The sequence below is a fragment of the Thalia democratica genome, chromosome 8, assembly GCF_965202585.1.
Source record: "Thalia democratica chromosome 8, ktThaDemo2.hap1.1, whole genome shotgun sequence".
NCBI lineage: Eukaryota > Metazoa > Chordata > Thaliacea > Salpida > Salpidae > Thalia > Thalia democratica.
The window spans coordinates 30,416,741-30,439,399 of NC_139172.1; the positions used below are offsets into that span (position 1 = coordinate 30,416,741).

The 22,659-nt window shown below is 27.3% G+C and overlaps 1 protein-coding gene across 1 annotated transcript; it reads left to right on the plus strand.

Moving 5' to 3' along the window:
* The first annotated feature begins 5,336 nt into the window (after window positions 1–5,336).
* On the plus strand, window positions 5,337–12,974 carry LOC145842068 (uncharacterized). The gene is made up of 6 exons (XM_082949442.1): window positions 5,337–5,621; window positions 7,321–7,417; window positions 7,891–8,077; window positions 9,106–9,521; window positions 9,792–10,082; window positions 12,789–12,974. Exons 1-6 carry the CDS (start codon window positions 5,356–5,358, stop codon window positions 12,828–12,830), a joined length of 1,299 nt encoding a protein of 432 aa, XP_082805568.1. The 5' UTR covers window positions 5,337–5,355; the 3' UTR covers window positions 12,831–12,974.
* The last annotated feature ends 9,685 nt before the right edge of the window (window positions 12,975–22,659 follow it).

Below are 22,659 nucleotides of genomic sequence, written 5' to 3' on the forward strand. Positions count from 1 at the left end.
TTTTCATCGTACTACAAAGTCAAAAATGTTTATTTTATTTGCATTTACAACCACATTAGCTTTATAACAACGTTTGAATTTTTATACCAACAAATTAATTAAGACTACTCACGGATATTAAAAATCTTGTAATATATGTTCATGAACAAATGTTCAATACCATACACAAGTCAGGATGGCCGAGTGGTCTAAGGCGTCAGACTCAAGCGAAATGCCTAATCGCAATGCGATTAGGCATATCCTGACTTGTCGGTGGTGCCGAACATTTTGTTCATAAACATATACTACAAGGTTTTTAATATCCGTGAATAGTATCTAAAAACTAGTTATCTAAAAAATTGTATAAAAAAAACTAATCTGATCGTAAACAGAAATTAATTAATAAAATTGACTTAACATTTATTTGAAAGTAATAGTTAAATCATAACAATTTATTAAGTTAGTAACTGAACAAAACAAACATATATAATTTTTAAAACTAAACAACAAATTAAAATATAATATTTAGCATAGATATTTTTTGTGAAAACCATAATCTTTAAAAAATTTTAGAATAAGCATCAAAACACCAGTGAATGAAAAAGTTTAAGGTTAATTGAAAAACTGCGTTTATCTCATTAACAGTTTAATGTATGCAGATTAATTAAACAAGTTTTTAAAGTTTCTTAAATGATTGTTTGTGACTGAAGAATTCAAATTATTTAAAAATATATGAGTTTTAAAATGTGGTCTTTGTTGTAAGCAAAGTTATCTTCTGTTGTTTATCCAATTGTTGATGCTTCTTTAAAGACAGGTCTTCTGAAATAAAGGTTAAAAGACCCCAGATAAAATGCAGTGTACCTTGGGGCTTGGTCGTTAGTTTCATATAAACAGTTTTACTCCTAACAAAAAGGAAGTAAATCACAATATTTTTTTTTTAAATAAAAAAATTTAATTATTTTTGTTTACGTTTATGTAGTTTTTGTTGATCATTGATTTAGTCTAAGACCTTATGGCCCACCCTGTGAAGTTAAATTAAATAATATTAGATGTACTTTAGTGTTTAGTCATCTTAAAATAAAATATTTTTGGTAGCACTTTACTATGTAAACAACCAATGATAGTTTTGAAAAGTAACTACAATACACTAAATTAATAAAACTAATACTTAATAATTAGATCCCAATATAATTTATTTTAGTGGGTTTAAATAAAAATTGCAAAATATTTTTTTTCGAATTCTTAAAATTTTTAAATTCAGTCTAGACATTTTAAAGAAATTGTTTAACTAACCCAACTGTTGGCTCTTTTTATGAAAGTTATAATTATTACTTTTTATTAAGTTTTTGTGATCAATTTTATTAAAATAAGTGGAATTTTTTCCAAAAAAACAGTAAGCCATTTAACTTAGAATCTGAAAAATAAAGTATAAAAATCCTTAAAAAAAACCTGTAGTTTGATAGTTATTGTGAAAAACCTGGCCTTTGAATAAACAATATTATACAACCTTAAAGAACCTTGAACTTTGAACTATTTTCACTTGTAAAATAGTAAAATGTAGATTAAATATATATCATATACAATAAATCTTATTTTCTATGTTATCTAGAACTTTATTTATTATAAGGTCAATTTCAGTATGTTTTCAATTACCTAAATTTAGTTTTATGAATTAATTCTTTCAAGAATTAAGTTAAATAAATTCTTGAAAGAATTAATTCATTAATTCTTAACCAGTAGTTGAGATCTCTATTTGTTTTCTTAAAACCAAAACATATAATATTTAGTTTTATACTAAAAATGATTAGAAAAATCAACATACTATAATTCAGTGCTAAACATTCAAAATCTTTTAAAAACCTCCAAGGAAATCTAAAAGAAATTCCTTAAAAACCAGTGGCCACCCTGTAAAAGGAGTTTTTATATTATTTGTTTTTAAAAAACATAAGTCTATAAATTTTTATAAAATCTGTAATATTTTTATCAAGAAACATGCAATTTCTCGATCACCAGAAATAATTATTTCTTTGTACTGTACATTACCTTAAACTTGCCCCTTTTTTATATGACTTGTCTCTTTAACAACTATCAATCAATTGTCAACATATAAATAAAAACAAGAAATAATTGTTTAAGTTTAAAAACCATTGGCTAATATCTTGGGACAGTTCAGAATCCACCCAGTCAAATTCAAGAACCTTACCAATGAGGTTAGATAGGGTTGATAGACCATAATCTCAATTAAAAACCACCAAGTATGGCAAAATTCTGAAACTTAAGTCCAAGAACAAGTGATTTTGTAGAAGAAACTAAAAAGTACACCAACAAATCAGCTGTGTAATCACCAAAGTAAACCCAGTTAGTTGTTACAAAAACTTAAACTGGTTAAATATTAAATTACAAACTGACAATATTTAATAAAAAATTAACCATTATTTAAAAAAGGCACTATTCATTGCTTTGAAAATGGTAACCTAAATTTAATCAATAGTTAAGTCTTATAAATAGTTCTACAACAACAATAAGTAGTCTACTGCCTGAAGTTAAGAGATAAAACACAATTAAGTTAAACAAACCTATATTTACTTAATGAAGTTATAAATGAATTTAAAAATTAAGCATTGAACTATAAACAATATGATTAACACAACAGATATCAAAATAAAGATATTGAAACAGCATAAAGTTATAAGTATTATAAGATAACTTCTCAAATAGAAGTATAATTCTATTTGAGTAAGATTTTAGTGTAAGTACTGATAAGCTAATTAAGCAAAACTTTGTCTACTGATTTATGGTATGAAATTTTGAAAAAATTAATTATATTGATTCTCCTCTAGAAGTATAAATCTCTGTTTATTGTTTTTAAAAACACTAAAGCGTATAGTAATATTTATTTTAACATACTTTTCTCAGATAAAAAAAACTTTTGAGATATAGGCATACAGTAACCTCTCGCTTATTTAAGCACATTGTGTCCACAGAAAAAGTGCGTTAAGATACGAGAGGTACCAAATATACTTACTATAATGGTTGTTTTTTGATATTGCTTTTAGTTATAAACAGACTGGAGACCTTTCCACTTTAAAAAATTTGTTTACTTTATTTATAAATATGAAAATAAAAGATAAAACTATACATATACTAAAAAAAAGGGTTTAAGTTTATAAAAAATAATAATACTTGTAGAAAAATTTTACTAATTTTAATAATAATAATAAACAAATGAGATGTGTTAATTGTAAGCTCTATATTTATTAAGTATCACTGCTACCTTTTGCTAGGAAGTTTCATTAGATTTCTTTTTTAGATGTTTATTCATATACAGGGCATAAGTGCTGTAATATTTATTTGTGTTTTAAACTCTTATTATTTCATTATTTAACAAAGTCATATTTTTTAAGAGTTTTAAATTAATCTCTTGCTGTTAACAAAATTTCTGATATACTGAGGTATTGTAAATGTTTATTAGTTAGTAAAGGAACATAATTTTACAAAGTCTAAAGATATAGAGATGTGAGTTAGCATTTAAAAACATATTTTAAGTTTAAAATATACAATAAACCTAATTTGTGCAATATTAAAGCAAATTAAAATTTTATTTTTAGAATTCTAAAATGCTAACTAAACGAGAGTGTGTAGCGTCATGAGTGCGTAAAGATGCAAGAGGTTACTGTATGTGAAATTTTTTTAAACAAACAAAGATAAATTTTTATTACCAATCTCTCAAAAGTTTTAAAAAATATATTTTCTTAATTTTTGAATAAATTGACATCAAATGTACAGGCAGTCTTCCTTGAAATAATACAAAAAGTTTTACAGAAACAATAAAAATTAAGAAACTTAAGATATATTTTTGACCAAATCAAAATAAATATTAAAAAAAGAAATCCTATTGTAGGAATGTTTATTATTTAGGTAAACTAAGAAAGTTTCAGAACAATTGCTTAAACTGTTGGAGAAGAATGATTTTTATTGAAATTGTCTTTTTTTGCCAGTTTACTTTGGTCCTTCCATAAGGAACCTGTTGAGCTCTCCGACTTTGTACCCTCAACAATTGTTGGCTAAGTAAAAGATCTTTAAAATAGAATCAACATGTAAACAGTGCTTCACCCCCTTATGGCCTTTATCTTAAATAAAATTAAGATAAATAATTTAATTAATAACATTTGTATGTTTCAGTTATGACATTTAGAAAAAATTAAAAAAGTTGTCCTGTCATTTTCCCCTGACATTTTTTTAAGCAGAGCTTATAAATCAGTTGTTCTGTTAAATATAGCTGTTTAAAAATTTATATTTTTTGACCCTTTTTGTCAAGGTTAGTCTATCTGTTTAAAATTAAGAAAGAAACTATATCACTTGATTTAGCCATTCGTAAGTTGATAAACTGTAGTTGCATATGCTTATTAAACTATTATAATTATGATAAACTTTGATTAAGATAGTATGTGCGGAGTTATCAACCAAACTATTTCAATATTTCTTATATCTGTATATTAACTAAAAAACAAAGGTTTAATTATTTTTTGATAGTCAATAGTATTTTTTTAAAGTATTGTTTTAATCATAGCAACTATTGTATATTAAATAGTTTTAGTGACTAATTTCGTTTGAAGTTAGTTACTCTGATTGAATTATTACTATAGTTCTTAAATGTGTTATTGTTTACAATAATAGCTTATAATTTTAGTAATATTTAAGTAATAACTTATTTCTAAAATTTGTTTTGTTCATTCTTTTGAACATTATACAAACAATGGGAACTTTATTTGTAATAATGTTTTTATCTTATACAACAAATCTAACATATATTTTTTTACATTACTAAAATACTTATTTAATTAGTATCGTTGGTAGAAAAAAAAGTTTTACAATTCACTACCAAATAATAGCTAGTTTTCTGATTTCAAAACAAAGTATTTAAAAAAATTAATTCTTTTCTATAATTAATTATTTTTTTTTGGAAATAATACATTTGATATTTTTTTCTACCTAAAAAATATATATTCACACTTTAAAAATTACTTCAAATAGTATATATTTCCCAGTAATTTGAATGATAACTTTAAAGTTTGTTTAATTTATTTTAGTTTGTTTCTGATACTTCTTTTGAAAACGTATTATTATTGACTTAAGAAAATATCAACATTTTTACAATTTTTCAAAACTAAACTTATAATTCAGCCCTGGTGTAAAACAAACACACCCTGTTTGTTATTACAAACACTTTGAATTTACATTTACTAGTAGGCGCTAAAGAGCAACTGATGCAATAGCGAATTGGCCAATCACAAAGTTACACGTTGCATTAACATATATGAAGGCCACATCATCTGTTTTGTAGTTAGTATTGTTAAGTTACAATGAAGACAACTTATGTTAACTAGCATACAGCACAGGAAACAAATATTTTCTTCAGCCTTTTCAAACCTATTATTAATACTTGTAATTTTACTCGGTCCAATATTTGATAACAACAACAAAATGCTCAACTTTCCCCCATCAACCAGTCTCATCAGAGTGCCCTCATCATCTGATGAAAAAGTCCCATATTATGCAGAGGGCCTTGGTAACAGAGGACCAGGCCCCAAGAAAAGGAAAAGGTTGACCCATCTGACTGAAGAAGAAAAAGTCATGAGAAGGTGTGTTAAATTTTGAATATGTTATATTTTAAGTTGGTTAGTTTTATAGCTACGATTTCAATAAAAGTTTAATCTGAAACTAAGTTCTTTTTTACTAGTGTTTTTTTTAGTATAGTAATATTTTGTAGTTAATAAGCTGAATTTTAGCTTAAGTGTAGTTTTTTATGAAAAGTAATTATGTATGATTGGTTATTATATTACTGAAATTTTTGATAGCTATTTTTTGATTAGTTAGTATTTATAATTTTTTAAATTAGTGCAATTTAACTTAATCAGAATTTATTTTTAATTAAGTGTGCCCACATTATAGCATATGTATATAAGTTTGACTTATTTTATAAATTATTCACTCAAAATATCTATGTTTATGTGGCTTTTTATTAAAAAAGTTATTGTTTAAGTTTTTAATGGTTTATAAAATAAAATAATATTTTATTAACCCAAAAAGTTAATTAAAAATACCAAAAAATATAATAATACTAATACAAGATATATGTTTCAACAAATTAATTTTTTCAAGATGATAATTTTTTTGATAAGTATTAGAAATTTGTATTTAATTATCAGTATAGTTAGAAAGACCATAAGTATGCAAACATTTTTTATACCAAAATTAATATTTGCTCTCAAGAATTAACTACAAGTCAGTTTTTGTAAATGTTAAAAGTTTTATTAACTTTTAATTTGAAGTTAATATTTATAATCTGAAGTATTTTTTTTCTAATGAACAGGTTTCTTTTAAATTTGCTCTTTTCATAAGTAACCTTAATGGTTGATAAGGTTGATTGATACAAAAATTATGACTAAAAATAGTGTAATTAGTGTTTTTTTGTTAATATTTTTAATATGTACTGTTTTTTTTTTTAAGTTAGATTTTCAACTAATTTCCTATTTTTAATAAGTGGTTATTTTTTATTACTTTGGAACAAATTATAAATGCTTAGTTAAAAAATTTTCATACTGAAAAATGTACACAATGGTGTGGTCACACTCGAAAATCGATGTATTCTCATTAAAACAAAATTTTATTCTATTTCAGTAGAACTTTAACAGTTTGCTTTTAAAATTTAAAATACTCTGAAAAGTCAGCAAACATTTTAGTCAGCATTTTAAACATGCAATCAAATCATTTTTTATTTCAAAACTGCCTGATGCAATGTTTTGTCTGTTTGCCTCGCCCACTTGAGAATTTGGACTGATGGCTTTTAAAATTTAAACAACAGTTTAATTGACTTTGTTTCAAGTGGCCCTTGAAAGCACTCTGGGGTTGTTTTGTGTTTTTTGGCATACCTGATTGATATGAATTTGAATATTTTATTTGAATTCCAAAAACTTTGTTCCAGAATTACATAAGACCTAAAAATGTTTTAAGATATTGTAACTTGTACGCCGTTCTAGAATTTTCTTTAATCCTATGCTTAATTGGATTAAGGGTTTAATTTTAAATTATATTAATTTTAAGCTTATGGATTAACATTTTAAAATAAGCTACATTAACATGTTGTAATCTTATTTATTTTACTAGATTAAAAATAAATAAATAACTTAAATAATTGAAAAAACAAATAATTTGTAACCAAGTGAAAATTTATTGTCAGTTAAAACTAACTTGAGCATTGTCAGTTCCTTTGAAACAAATAAGTAAAACAAAAGCTATTTAAAATGAAATAATATTTAATTTAAAAATGATTTTCAACAGAAAATGGAAAAACAGGCAGGCGGCCCAGTCTGCCAGAGACAGGAAGAAACAAAAAATGGAAGAATTGGAACAATCTAATTACGAACTCAAACACACTGTTAGTTTAATTATTTTTAAGATACATAACTGTTTTTAATTTAACTATTTGATGTTGAAAACAGCTTGTAACTAAATAAATATTAAGCATTTAACTATCTACAGATTTTCAAAAGCCCACATTTTTTACTCATTTTTTACACCTTCTAAACCAGCTAGTTTTAACCAAAAAAAATTTATAAATCTGCCCTTCATCACTGTCATAAGTAATAATGTGTTATTTAACTTTGATTTGTATTTAGTTACACTTATGAAGGACAAATCTTTTTATACTCATGAAAAACTTGTCAACGAATTTACAAACAATCTGGCTTTAAATTTTTGCTCAACTTATTCCTGTTAGAATAAATTTAGTTCCACTTACAAAGATTAAACTACTTTCCTATTTTAGGCAACTTAAGAATTTTTGTTTTGGAAAATTTAAAGTTCAACAAACAAAGCTTTGTAACTAATTCAAAAATACCTTCGCAACAGAGCCAGAGGCTCCTTCAGCTCAACCAGGGGCTGGTCGGAGCCATCAAGGCGCTCCAGGAGAAAGTGGAGCAGCTCAGCAGCAAGCTGGGCCTGCAGGATGTGGAGCAGGTGGCGGACATCAAGCACTTCGAGCAGGAGATGCACGACATCATGGAGGAGAAGAATCAGGAAGACAATGCATCTCCGGGTTTGTTGTTTGATAAAATTAAAATTTTATTTAAAAAAATTCTAAAGTTTTCTGTCGAAGCTGACTTATTTGGTTTTGATAAGGTTTTCTCCAAGTATAAAACTGTTTTTTTTTTAAATAATTTAATACTTTAAGTTTTTCAACTCTCCTGTTAAAATTCCCAGTTTGTTTTTGTTGTAATTGACAAAATTTGTTTTTTTTGTTTATGAGGCTTTTGCTAGTCATATGACTTATTTAAATATGACTTGTTTCAATTAAATGAAGTAAAAAATAACAGGAAGTTAATGTCAAAATTCCTCTTATTTTAAAGTAAATATAAGCACTAATCTTAAAGGATTATTTTTTTGGTAAATATAAGCCTTAAAAAAAGACAATTATTTCAATTAAATTTAAGTTGTCAGTTGAAGCCTGTTCGGTTTTTTTAAAAAAATTTCTCTAGGCTTATACTTCTTTTTTTAACTTAAAGCTTTAAAAGTTTGGTTCTTAATTTCGATAAAATTAAATCCGACCAGTTAATTATTTCAAAACTTTATCTTCTTATTTGCGTATAACCCTGTTTACTAATAGCAAATATCAAAATGCAAACAAAATCAAAGTTCAACAGGTCTAATTAAACATTGCATTTTTTGAACTAGTTTATCCTCTGTAGTACGTTCACAAACTTATTTGTTCTGTTTATTTCGCAATGCGAACCAAATTAACTAGTTGTGTTAAACTAATGTTAATAATTAAACATTGCCATTGTTCAAACATATATTTCAAAATGGTAGGTGATTTTCAACCCAATTTATTTCATTCTTGGTTTTTAAAATAATTGTTAAGATTCTAACATTTAGCTTTTAACTGGAACCAAAGTATTTATACCACTAACAAACTGCTAAAATTTCTTTCCCTGTTTTTTTTAATTAATTCTGTTGACATTTATGCTTACAGCTAGAATTTTAACAGGTTTAAAAAAAGTTCTTATAGCACTAAAACTTATCTAACCTAATTGTTAACAAAACAAAAATGTTATAATATTGTTACAGAAATAAAAGAAGAAGCTGAAACTCCGCGCAAGGTCATGAAGGTCTCGCCGTCACCGCTGACCATCCGCCGTCCGATCGCCACGCGCCCAACCGTCCAGAACCACCCGACCAACCACAAGCCGGTAATCATCACGTCCGTCCAATCACCGCCCACCAATTTGACTTCCAAGCTCGTTTTCGCGCCATCGACCAATCTGTCCACTCAGCAAGTCGGAACGCTCTCGATCGCAGCAGGCAAGCAGGCAGGATCACCCGAACCAGCAGTGTCTCGGGGACACTTCGTTTCTCAGCAGCAGAAAGAACTGATCGCCTCCAAGCCGGCCGAGCGAGAGCAAGTACACTCGAGCGAGTTGAAAGATTCGAGAGGATGCGAGGAAATCGTAGAGGGGAAGAAAATAAAGTTGGAAGTGAAGGAAGTTGGTTTTCGTTGATATTTTTTTAGTTTTAAGCATTTTGATTTTTTATTAGACTACATATTAATTTTGATTTCCGTTACGTACCACTAGCATTTTGTGCTCAACACCTAATTTTAGATTGTGGCCTCGTTTTTTAATAGTTTCGGGTATCACCATGTTTCAATTATTTTAATGTTACAACTAGTGCCTCACTTTAACACTTAATAGCTACTTTAAAAGTATTTTATTTGAACACTTTGTTTGTGCTAATTGTCATTTTTCTTCACCCAGGAACGGGAGGGTTGCCAGGCGACTGGGGGTGCGGCGAGGTACCTGCGAAGGGTTGTGCCGCGGGAGGCGCTGGAGAGGCTGCTCAAAATGCAGAGGGCCAGGAGATCATCATCGACGTCGGGAACGCCGCTTGCGGTGATCGCGAGGGGTACCAGCAGATATTCATCAGGCACCAGGAGTCCGGAGAGCTCGTTCCGGTCTACTGCACAAGCGACGAAGTCCGCGAGCTCCTGCAAAACTGCCCGGAAGATTCTTCAGCTGAGGGAAATACCCACAAATCTGCCGTTGCAGGTACGTGATTTGACAAATGTTAAGAAGTTTAATAAGTATAATTTGTAATAGTCATGAAGTGTCTTTTTTTTTAAATTGAAATGAGTAAACCTACTCTTAATATTAATTTCGAATTTTATCATTATTCAATCACTAAGAAAGGGATATCACTTGAGGTTCTTTTAGTTATGAGAATGATCTCTTGAAGAAAATAACCTGTTTAAAGCTAGTAGTATAAAAGAATAGTTACATATAGATGATAACTTATGCCTTTATAACAATAAGGGGCAACTAAGACAAACTGTTAAAATTATTTTAGACTTTATAAACATTTTGATATTGACTCGCTGAATTTCAAAATTTTAAGAATATTATATTTTTTTAAATACTTGAATTTTTTCGTAATAATAAACAATTGCAATTCATCTATTGCCTTGTACAAATAAAATAAAAAAGTTTCGATAGAATAATTTGATACTTGCCAGACTTTGTAAGCTGTTTGATGTATTACTTGCGTTGAGGTTCTATTGTTTGATGTATATTGCCTGATTACAGTACTAGGTTATATAAGTATATTCAATAAAAATGTTATTTTTTATTTTTCTTTAAGTAGACTTTAGCCATGTCACTGTCTTTTAGATTCTAATTACATGCTAGTTATTATATTAAGAATCTGGAAGTTATTGTTTTTAGTCTTGAAATATAGTTGTCGTAAATTATTAGTTTTTATTCGAAGTTTTTATAAAAATCCCAACATTTTTGTGTTGGCGGACAAAATAGCCGCTAAATGGAACTGTTTGTTTCCTGATATTGCAAAACTGTGTGTAAAATTTTCTATTTCCTTATAATTTTTTAAATTATTTGAAAAAGCTAAGTATGTGGCAAAAAAATTGTTATGTAAGTAATTTGAATGCAACTAAGCTTAATTGAAGTTGTTCTGTGTATTGTTGTTATTAACTACATAATTATATTATAACCACTTTCAATCGTTAAACAATTGTTTTGCTAATTACTTCCTTGACTGTTTTAAGAGCTTATTAGTAATAAAAACAGTTTAATACTATGTAAACTTAATGACTAATAATGAAATTTGTTTACTGTTTTAAGCCAGTTAATCTCAAAACAATTTTTTAAGTGCATAAGAAACTTCGAAGTATTTAAATTAATTTTTTATTACTTTTTAAGTTGAAAGCTACTGCTTATGGTAATATAAGAAAACAATTTTTAAGTTGAAATAAATACAATTTAAAAAAAACATAATCAAAGAATAAAATAATAAAACCTTTTTTTGATATAAAACAACTTTTTGTTTAATTCTTCAAAACAAATTTTAATAGTTTATAAAATACTTTAGAGTATTGTTTATTAAAATGTTGTACTGGTTATAATCAGTCACTTTAGTGTAAGTCAATATACGTCGCTATACTAGTAGCTTTACTTTTATGAAATATTTTTCTTACAAAACATCTCTATAAAAAAGTTGAAAAACTTAGCACTTATAAGTAAACTAAAATAAAACGCAACTTAGTAGCGTTGTTTGGGGAACACCTAAAATTCTATGTATAACCACAAAACGGCTCCGTTAACTTAATTGCATTATGACGTTATTAAAGTGTTTGATCACGTCTGGTATTTTTGCGTTTCGTGGAAATTTGAAACTTTTTAATTTTTCCCTGGGGCGCTGTTATTTTTGAGCCGAAAAATTTCAGCTGCTTTGTTCTGCTTATTACGTGTAATTAGTTTCTGTGGTTCAAATTTCACACAATTAACTTTTTTGTTTTGTTTAAAACTTTGTTTTTTGTTATTTAGTTCCTTCTCATGTTGTGTTAAATAAGCATGACAAAGACGGTAACAAAAAATCAATTAAGTGTTTTTCAGAATTAAAAAAGAATAAAAACAAAAGACATGGTTTCAGTGATTGATTTGAAATAAATTGTCATATCATTAAGAACATTTACTTTCCATACCTGTTTCTTTTCAAAACTTTAAAATACCAAAGTTGTATATAAAAGAATGCTGAATATAATTTTCAAACTAATATTATATACGTCAAAAATTTTACAAGCGTAAAATTAGATGACATTAAAAAAAGTATTAATAGCAAAATATTTACAACAAAAATACAAAAGTTTTCAATGAAAATCTAGCACCTTTATATGTTAAAGTGACCTTTCAAAGTGGTATTTATCATTGAAAAAGTTGTATTTTTAGAAAAACGTCACATAAAACTCTTGATATGATATTCCTCTTTTATCAGTTTTTCAAAATAAATAACTTTCACAAGTTTTTAACAAAAGTACAACTTAAAAAGTAGCTTTCTCATTAGCAAAGTAATAGTAAAATATATACATGTTTAGAAAAATGTTAGTTTTTTTTTGATTATTTTAATTCGTTCTTAAACGTGTACTTAAACTGTTTTATTAATTAGTTTTTCCCCAAATTACTTAATTATTAAAATTTACGCTATATAAAAACTATTTTCAAGTTTATGCTTTATAACATACTTTAATATTTTGAGCATAGTTGAAAATTTAAGCAAATAACTGTAATTTGTAAAATAACAGCTTAAACAACAAGCTTAAACATGAAAAAAAAGCAATTCTTATTTTCGATTAAACGTAATATATAAACTGATTCTATTGTTATGAAAATATTACTACTAAATATTTTTTGTTTAGTTTTTAAATTTGATAGAAATACCTTATAACATTTTTTACATCTCTGCAGTGCCCCCCACTGGTGAAGCCCATCAAAGTGGAAAGGGAGTAGCGATGACGTCACCCGCCACGGTTGTAGCATCACAACCCACTATTGTGACGTCACCAAGCAACAAGCTGATCAAGATCGACATTAAGAAGCCGGTGGACCGCAAGCGACCAATCACGGCCACCGTGGTCACCAACAAAAAGTCCCAGTACCAGATCATGAAGGTCCAGCCGGAACCACCAATCAGCCCGCCCCAAATAAATTCCCCCGCGCCGAAAATTGCCCGCCAAACTCCCATCGACGAGTTACGCTTCAGCGAGCAGGAGATCAAGAGCCCTGGTCAGATGTTCGTGGACGAAGAATTTCCCGCTGAAAGTTCGCAGGGGCAGCAGTTCGCGGACCTGAACCTGACTCCCTTCCCGAGCTTCGGAGTCCAGGACGACCTTGCGAAACCCCAGGTCCCGCAGATATTCGACCCCCAGATGGGAAACTCCCCCTTCAAGTTCAGTGACAAGTTGCAAGGAGGGGAAATTCCCGAATGCGAGGATCTCGACATCAACGAGTTCCTCACGATGAGCCCCAAGTCGTCGGCGCCGTCTTTTAGCGACGGAAGCTCTGACTTGTTAGGTGATTCCCCTGACTTGTTCCCGTTCAATGAAGGGCTCGATCTGGGCAATGAGGACGAGATATTCAACCTGGGAGGAGATTTCTTCCAGGGAATCACTCTCATGAACGACCCCATTTTGGGTTGAAAAGATAATATGGGGAGAAAAGTTTTTTTTTTCTCTCGTTAAAAAGTTAAAGCCTTCGTGCTTTTAGTGAGTTTCAGCATATAATGGTTCTCATGGTCACATATAGTTGTTATTAAGGGTTAAATTTCTTGGATAAGGTTGCTCTAAAAGTGTCACTCCACAGTAAAAATGTCTTCAGCTTTTTCGCGACAGTACTCTATCTATATCGAACTAGTAGCTCATTTACTTAGGCTAATACTTATTAAGACAATATCCAGCTAGTAAATTTAACGCACGATTGACGCTTTCAGCCCGTGTTTGTAGGAACAACGGGAACCAGCTTTTATTTTCTCTGCCATCTTTCTCAGTGCAATTTCTGTAAGTTTGTATCAATAATGTTCACCGAATGTTGAAAAAAATTCGAAATTACTTTTGCTACAATTTTCTTTTGGCTGAGAACTAATCAAGTCTACATAACAAGTAAAAAGACTACTAGAATATAAGCTAAAGTTGTTATTGTCAACGAAAGATATTTTCCAAGTATGGAAAACATGGACCTTCATTGCCTACTTTTGACGTAAATTTTACCGTTTTAAAAACGAAAACGCTTCTATCTTGTATATTTATTACTTTTGCTTTCTCTCGGGCGAGCTTTTCGGTGGTTTTGGAGGGTTTATCTCGATTTTGGGACTTTTTATTTGCACCCCGGTTTTTGTTTGCTTGTATCGCTTGTAGCTTCGTCACAATAAATATAATATATAAAACTGTTTTTTTTTGTTAATATAGTAAAAATAAGAATGTGTTGAGTTTAATTTTCAAAATAAAAAATAATGAAATGTTAAGTTAAGCTTCACTATAGTTTTGAACAACAAAGTTTTATAACATTATAGTCTTTAAATTCCTTAGGATGACTGATAAAAAATATTTATTTAAGTAATATTTTCTATTTAATAAAGTAACTTATTTAAATTAAAGATAAGTCTTTTAAAGAAAAAGCGAATATCAAAAGAAGTACACTTAAAATTAATAACCTATTTTGGTACTTATAAGTTTTTAATGAAATGAACTAGTTTTTTATATTGAACAGTTCTGACTCTTATTAAGTATTTAGGCAAGTAAAAAAACAGCAAAAAGAAAAATGATACGGCTTGTGACTTCGTTTTAAAAATTTCAAACTAAACAAAATGAGTTTAAAAAACAAAACAGTTTAATTCAAACTTGGAGTGGACAGTGGAGCTAATTTTGTTATTATTTTGCGTTCAGTTAAAACTTTTCTTGTAGTATAATTTGCTTTAAAATTTGCTCACAAAAGTGTTTTTCTTGAAAATCGTTTTTTGCAAAAAACTGCCACAAAATCCTGTTGAATAGAAAGATTTCTCAATGAATATAATAAAATGTTAGTTAGAAGCCGTTAACTTGAAAGCTAAAAATTTCTATTAGTTGGCTTTAAAAAATATATGACACTTAAGAAATAAACATAACTAATATATCGTTTTTATTTGATTTACTTTATAATTTCTACTCAATCCATATGTTTTGGTAAAAAAATTTTTTTTTAAGTCCTGTTTAAAAAACACTTTATGATTGGAAGGCTAAATTAAATTTTTTGTATAATTGATGAAAGAAGAAAGAAAGTAATATGTTTGAATTAAAATGAAAATTTTACTCTTGATAAAGACTACAACTAAATAAATTTAATTGATTGCCGCTTTATAAAAACTAAGTCAAGAAACTACTTTTATTATTTTCAACTACTTGCTTATGTATTAAATGTAGGTAGGTGTTTAAAAACATTTCAGGTTGAACTTTATCTTTCAACATAAAGTTAAATATATGTTTTTTGTGTCTTAACTGCCAGAAACTATCATACCACTTTTGTTTTTTTATTAAAAAAAAATAATATTTAAAATGTATAATTTAATAGTCTAACTATTCAAAATATAAGTTTAAGCGTTTGTTAACAAAAGATCCTAGCGAAACAAGTTCACAGGAATATATAAGAAGTAATCTATTATTAATAGTAATTATTTTTAATGGACACATGTATATACCTACTTTAGCTTCTATTCTTCCCTTACAGTATTCATTTTTTTACAGAGCTTAGTTCAAGTTTGTTCACTCCAGGGTTGCCACATGGTCAGGAAATCAGGTTTTTTTTAATGACAAAAGTCAGGAGAAAATGAGGGGTTTTGAAAAAAAGTCAGGAAGTTTGATATAATTTAAAAAAGTCAGATTTTGTCAGTTTAGATTTACAAAGTTCTTTATTTTACAAAGCCTTCAAATGGTAAAAATTAATTTAAAATCCTTTAAAGTCCGAATTTTTTTATTTTATTTTACTAGAAATTTACAAATTATTTAATTTCCAATGCCTTTATCTGGTATAAACTAGTAAAATATCCTTTATAAAACTGCAAAAATTTTCGATTAACATATTTAACAAGTACCTTACTTGAACAAGCAGATTTTGTAAACTTTTTAGTACTGATGATCTGTAACAAGGACACTTCCATTGCGAAACTGATATATACACAAAAGTTATTGTTTTAAGGTTTTAGTTGTGAAAGTTCGTTATTAATTTAAGGTTTAAATTGTAAAAGTTCCTTATATGTCGTTTCGTTTATTTAGATACATTTATGCTAGGAAATGCTAAAAGCTTTTGTTCTTTATTGTTTTAAGTTTAAACTGTAAAAGTTCGTTATTGTTTTAAGATTTTATTTGTGAAAGTTCGTTATTAATTTAAGGTTCTAATTGTAAAAGTTCCTTATATGTCGTTTCGTTTATTTAGATACATTTATGCTAGGAAATGCTAAAAAATTGTGTCTTTTTTCAGACAAGCTGTGTTTATAAGGTAATAATACAAGTATTTTGCTGATAGAGCTGTTTAGTGCAAATAAATCAATCATACACAGATGGTTCAAGTGATGTAATGGAAGTTTGGTGGTTGAATTCAATAAAAAACTGTTGTTTTAATCTGTATTAAAATTAGATTGAAAGCTTTATATAACTTCAAGTGATAGATTATGTATTAAAGAATAAGTTTAAACTAAGAGGGTAAAGTAAGGAAATTTTTCTCAGCTTGATCTGTGGCAACCATGTGACTCGTTTAACACACAGAAACATATGTCAGTGCAATAAAAGAAGGATACTGTATGATTTGTTATTATTAGTTTAATAGTCACATTTTTCATAGAGTTTTCCATTTTAGAATTTCTAATTTGACTGGTAAGTTATATCTATTTCTAGCTTGTTTGGTGTGCGCTTGATGACCGAGAGGTCTTTTCGTGCACTCAAGTCCTTGGACCAAAAAGTTTTTTGAGCTATTTTTCGTTTTCGCTCAATAAACTTACTCACTATCAATTATCATCTTTCTGCATCATTGTATTGAACGTTTTTTTAAAGACTTAACTTTTAGTTTTTAAGTTGTGATTGATTTACTTATATAAACTAATAAAAATGATACTTGTTTGATAACATCTACTTGATTTTCAAAACTGTTAAAAATATTTTCTTATTGTACATAAGTAATCAAGCATTCAAAATGAGTAAACAATAAGTTGGTAATTATAATTTTTGACTAGTTTACAAGCTTTGGTTTAGTTTTTTGATAAGTAAAGCAACGTTTGTTAAAATTACTTTACGTTAGAATTATCTCCTAAATTTATTTTATAGTTTGTATCTAACTGTAACCCAATAAGAGATTTCAGATAATCGACAACCTATACATGTAACTTTTTATTGTTTTTAATTGTCTAAAAAAAAAATTTGAAACTAAAACTACGCCATGTAAAAAAGAGGTGCTTTAAATAATTATAACAATATGCTAGTTTGTTCTTTTCATTAACTTAATATTAAAGTTTATTAACAATCCAACGCAAGTAATCAATATTTTTTATACAAATTACAATATTAATATTCTAGTTTACTTTCATGAGCTTACAGATATTCTTAAAAATATTCTTTTGATACTTGACTATAATTATGGTTAAAAATATTGCAGAAGTTCCAAAAAAATTTAAAAGTATAGTTTTTGTATATCATAAATTTTTCTCTTTGCTTTAGGTTATACATTTTAAGCAAAGCGTCAAAAACAACTATTAAGTAAATATTAAATAATTTACACAGTGAATTCTTATGCATTAATTATACTAGTAGTAATACAAATCTTTTAGTTAAAAACATGTTATGTAAACTAAGTAATAAAATTGACATTTTTTTCTTTACACTTTGTGCTTTTACAAGTCTTTGTAGTTTTAATTTTACATTTAAAACCGTCAACTTTGACTCTGTTGAAAAACTAAGAACATAAAATACAATTATGTTTCTCATTCTGATTATAGTTTTATACCTGTAATTATATGATATATTAAACGTATAACGATCATTCGTTGTTATCATAATACATTTACTTGAAAAATAAATAAAATATTTTAACAAATATATATTATAAGTTTGATCTAAATAAAGCCATTACAAACTTTACAAAAACGCTTAATATGTTTTCAATAAAACACGGTTGTACTTCAGAGGAGTTTATAAATTATTAAAAGATTAGACATTTTTAAAAGGTTTGTTATAATTTCAATTTAAAAACAACAAAGTCTTGACATTTTATGAGATAAAAAAAATTAAGAGCAGAATTACATTTACTTTAGAGTCTAAACTGTCTGAAAAAATTGTAAATTACAATGTTATAATATAAATTCGCTTACATCAAACAAACTTAATACAAAAATAAGCGTAAATGACTTTTAACTGTACAAAACATACTTTTAAGCCTAAAATCACGTATTTTTTCACTTTAAAATGTTAAACTAACAGTTAAATCTCTATAACCAACAACATTTAAAGAAAGCATGAATTTTCATACAAGATTATTTTCTTTTAAGAAATACAGCTTAAATAAATTTAGTTTTTATCGAAAAAAATATCTAATATATAGTATAAAACTCTATAACCTGTTAAAAAACAAAAAAAGTCAATTAAGGCTTAATGATCTATTAACAAATAACTTAAAAACACACATAGATAAGTAAACATGTATTCACAGCATTTAAGATAAATAATCTTTTTATAACTGTTAAACTTGGAAACACGAATAAATTTTTACAATGTTTAGTCTACTAGTACACTGTTTGAAATAATGTTATAAATTTGAGTTAATCTATATTTCAGTTTTAAAACTGATAGTTTTAAACTGAAACAAAATGCTTGTGTACCTAGTTTTAACAACTTGAAGTTTTTTTGAATGCGTTAACAAGATTCATTTTTTGCAAAAATAGAAAATTAAAAGGGGTTGCGTACTTTATTTTATAAAAAAAGTTGTAGAGCAATAAAGGATAGCTTCATCTGTAAGTTTAGTCAGACAACTGAAACTTTTAACTTTTTTTTTTAAAGTATCATTTTTTTAAATTATAATTTTTTTATATTTGATATCAAAACACTTTTAGCATAAGGGTTGATAAACAAGCTGCTTTAAAGGTTATGTTGTTGATATTTACAAAAAGCACGTTTATTTCTAGTTGAACATTTGAAAACATGAATTTCAGGTTTTACTCTTTTATTAATAAGGTGTTAAAAATTCTTAACATTTGTTAAAGTTTATTAATTTTTCATTAAAATGTTAACAGCAATTTTCATAACTTCAAACTTTAGCATGTAAAAGTTTAAAACGTGTGGATATTGTTTAAAAAGTTTTTCATAAGTTCTACTTTTATTATTTGACTGAGTTGTATGGTTAGGGTCTAATGTAAACCGAAATTTACTAAACTTAGTTTATGATGCCATAAGCAATCGTAGATAAAAGATTTTTTGTGCAGAAGCTATATTAATATTAGTTTATTATCAAATGAAAGCATTGATCAGCTAGTTTTTTTTTTGTTTCAACTTTTAAGTACAAAATGTTTTAACTGATAAAACTAAGCTTGAAAAAAATTTAAAGACTAATACATCAAGTCAGTTAAGCTTCTTAACTTTTAGTAAAAAAACGAGACATTTTAATTGTAGAAGTAAGAAGTTTATCAACTTTCAAAATTAATATTATGTTTTTTTGAATAAACTGTGTAAATTTAATCTATAAGTAATTCACTAATTCGTTAATAGGTACACATAATTTATTTAAAGTGGGTAGCTTGATTAATTAACTTTATAGTTTTCTCTACTTACAAAACTACAAAGCTTAAAAGTTTAAAGAAAATAAAACATAAGTTATTTTGCCTATGTCTTAACATTTCAACTAAATATGCTAGTTCACATATATATTTTTGGTGTTTATTAAATAATTGCTCTAAGTTTATTTCAGGTAATCTGGCAAATCCGAAGCATGTTAACGTGGCTTATAGCTTTAGTTTTAAAAGATTAGCAAATTTTTACTCTTTATTCACTTTTTACTATAAATTACTTGTTAAACTTATTTTATTTACAAAGCAAACAGCTTTTTTCAAAAGTTGAATCAAGGTTAAATAAATATTTTATAAAACTAGCAAGCAAACATTAAAAGGGTAGTGTGTATATTTGAATTTTTTTTGCCTCTATGATCTAGTGTTCTTAAAAAATTTAACATACTCTCAAAAACATAGAAGTTCTGTAAAATACGATGAAACTAAAATTTCTCGTTTTGTTGTTGTATCTCCTTAGCAACAGCAAAAACGAAACAACAGCTGAAGATGAGAACAAGGTTGTGACAAAATACATTTACGTGGTTGAAGGAGTTCTTGATCTTTTTGAATCAAATAACTTTTATGAAAAGATTTCTATAGTAGGATTTAGTGATGCTGAGTAAGTGAAATTTTGTATAATCAGAAGTTAACAAACTTTACTCGAAAGACTGATTAGTTTTACTTAGCTTTATTCTAAAAGTAGGATCAATTAGTTAAAATTGGTTTTAAGCAATTAAGATGTTAGGTATGGAAACAAATTATAATTGTTTAAATTAGCATTAAAGTGAACACTTATCAAGCTTTCAATATTTTATAAAAAAAGCGTTTTTCAAAACTTAAAATTATTAAATGCATAAAACGTTTAAATGATTGTTTTAAACTTGTTAATAAAAAAAACCTTCATTCAGTATATTAAATATAAAATTATTTGAAATAAATCTTAAAGAAAACTTACAAGTAATTTTTTTTGCATAATAGGATAAATATTTGCTTTAAAGTCGCACACAATATTCTTTATTTCTAAGTTAATAAACTGTAAAACGTTTTTTTTTTGCAGACATGAAGCTTCTAACATAATATGCTGGATAATTTTTTCTATAGTTATACTAGTATCGCTAGTTTTAAATACTTTGATAATAGTTGTTATTAAAAAGACTAAAGAATTTAAACACAGTCAATATGTTTACAAAACTTCTATAGCTGTTTCCGATATTATTTGGTGTTTGTGTCTTTGTATTTTGACCGGTTTTGGTTTGTATATCTTTAGTAACATTTTTATTGAATGTCAACGACCTAGTACCTATAATGATTTAACAGTTAGCACAGTTGTACATGTTAACTGTAAGTTATCAACTAACCTTCATTTTAAACTGTCGTCTCTCATGATTTTTTATGCATATTTTAATTTAACAATCTTTGTTTTGGCGTCAATATCTATTAGTATATCTTTAGTGACATTAATATTTGCCGCTGCTGACAGATACTTTGCAATAGCGTTTCCTTTCAGATACAGAAGTACAAACACAATTAAACTAGCTAAAGTTATTTCAACCATTATATGGATTACAAGCACATTTTTACATATAATTACGTTTGTTTATGCAATAAAAGAAAACACAGCTTTTGCTATCCTGTTTCAGCCCTCATACATACACGAGTCTTTGTTTGGTCAAAGTCCAAATCAGGACTTTGCGACCGTTTTAGTGTTTGTTTTGTTTTCTTTACTGTGGTTGTTTACAGTTTTGACTTTGATAAGTCTTTATAAAACTTACAAAAGATCTTTGAAGCTCAACCGATCGGTCAAAGCGAAAGTTGCACCGGAAAAGCAAATGTCGATAGTTTTGGTTGCTATGGTTATTGCTTTTACTTTTAGTTTGTTTCCCACTTTGCTAAACCACATTCTGATATATACCAAAAAAGTTAATGATTTAAAAAGTATGCAAGGGGCGCTTTTAAATACTGCTGTTGCTCTTTCGTTTTTGTTCACAAATCCAGTTTGGAATGTTTTAATTCATAACGTTTTAAACAAACAGTTTCGTGTAGCTTTAAAAGCTTTGTTCAAAAGCAAGAAAAACTTGTTGAAGGACGAAAAAATAGCGCTCAAAAATCTTGGTATAAAAAGTGCGAAAAAGCAGTTTGCTTACCGAGTCATAGAGGAGGACGCATTATAATGTGTTGTTCAGAGCAACTAAAACTTGTGTTGTCCAGTAAAACTAAGTCTTGTGTTGTCCAGTGAAACTAAGTCTTGTGTTGTCCAGTGAAACTAACACTTGTGTTGTCCAGTGCAACTAACACTTGTGTTATCCAGTGCAACTAACACTTGTGTTGTCCAGTGCAACTAACACTTGTGTTGTCCAGTAAAACTAAGTTTTTACTTTTTCATTGTATGCGTATATGTTATACCCTTAAGTTTTTACTAACTTTTTTATCACTTCAATAATAAAATACATTAAATTTTGAAGATTTTTATTTTTTATACTTCATGATAATCAAAATAGATTTTGTTATGTACTCTTAATGTAATACAATTTCGTAAACTTTATAAAAACAAAACTATAAAAGTTTATACCTATGTTTTTTTTTCAATTTATTATTAGTTTTTTTCACTGTTTTTTTATTTGATAAAAGCTCAAAAGCAAATTTAGCAAAACATTATTTTTCTAACAAGAAAAAGTAAGCTTAACTAGCTAAATAAAGATAATTATATGTGACATTTTACTTTTAGGCTTTTATTTGATCTTTAACTTTGGAGACAAGATACATAAAATTAAAAAAAAACATTTTTTTATTAGTAAAAGCTATAATGTTTTTATATACATTGTACATACTTACTATTTTATAAAACAAATTAAACAAGTTAAATATTTGGCTTATTTTAGTATCATAACTTCAATTGTTGCTTATTTTTTTTAGACATCTACTCATTAACCAAGTATAAAAACTTAACATATTTAGATGGATCTAAAAATTAATTTCTTTTTGGTTTTTATAATCTCTTACTTTTTA

Bases quoted from the DNA above. Each gene is read 5' to 3' on its own strand.
- LOC145842068 (XM_082949442.1), top strand. From the start codon at position 5,356: ATGTTAACTAGCATACAGCACAGGAAACAAATATTTTCTTCAGCCTTT. The intron at 8,078-9,105 runs GTTTGTTGTTTG...ATATTGTTACAG, and splicing joins GGAAGACAATGCATCTCCGG to AAATAAAAGAAGAAGCTGAA. The intron at 9,522-9,791 runs GTTGGTTTTCGT...TTCTTCACCCAG, and splicing joins TAAAGTTGGAAGTGAAGGAA to GAACGGGAGGGTTGCCAGGC.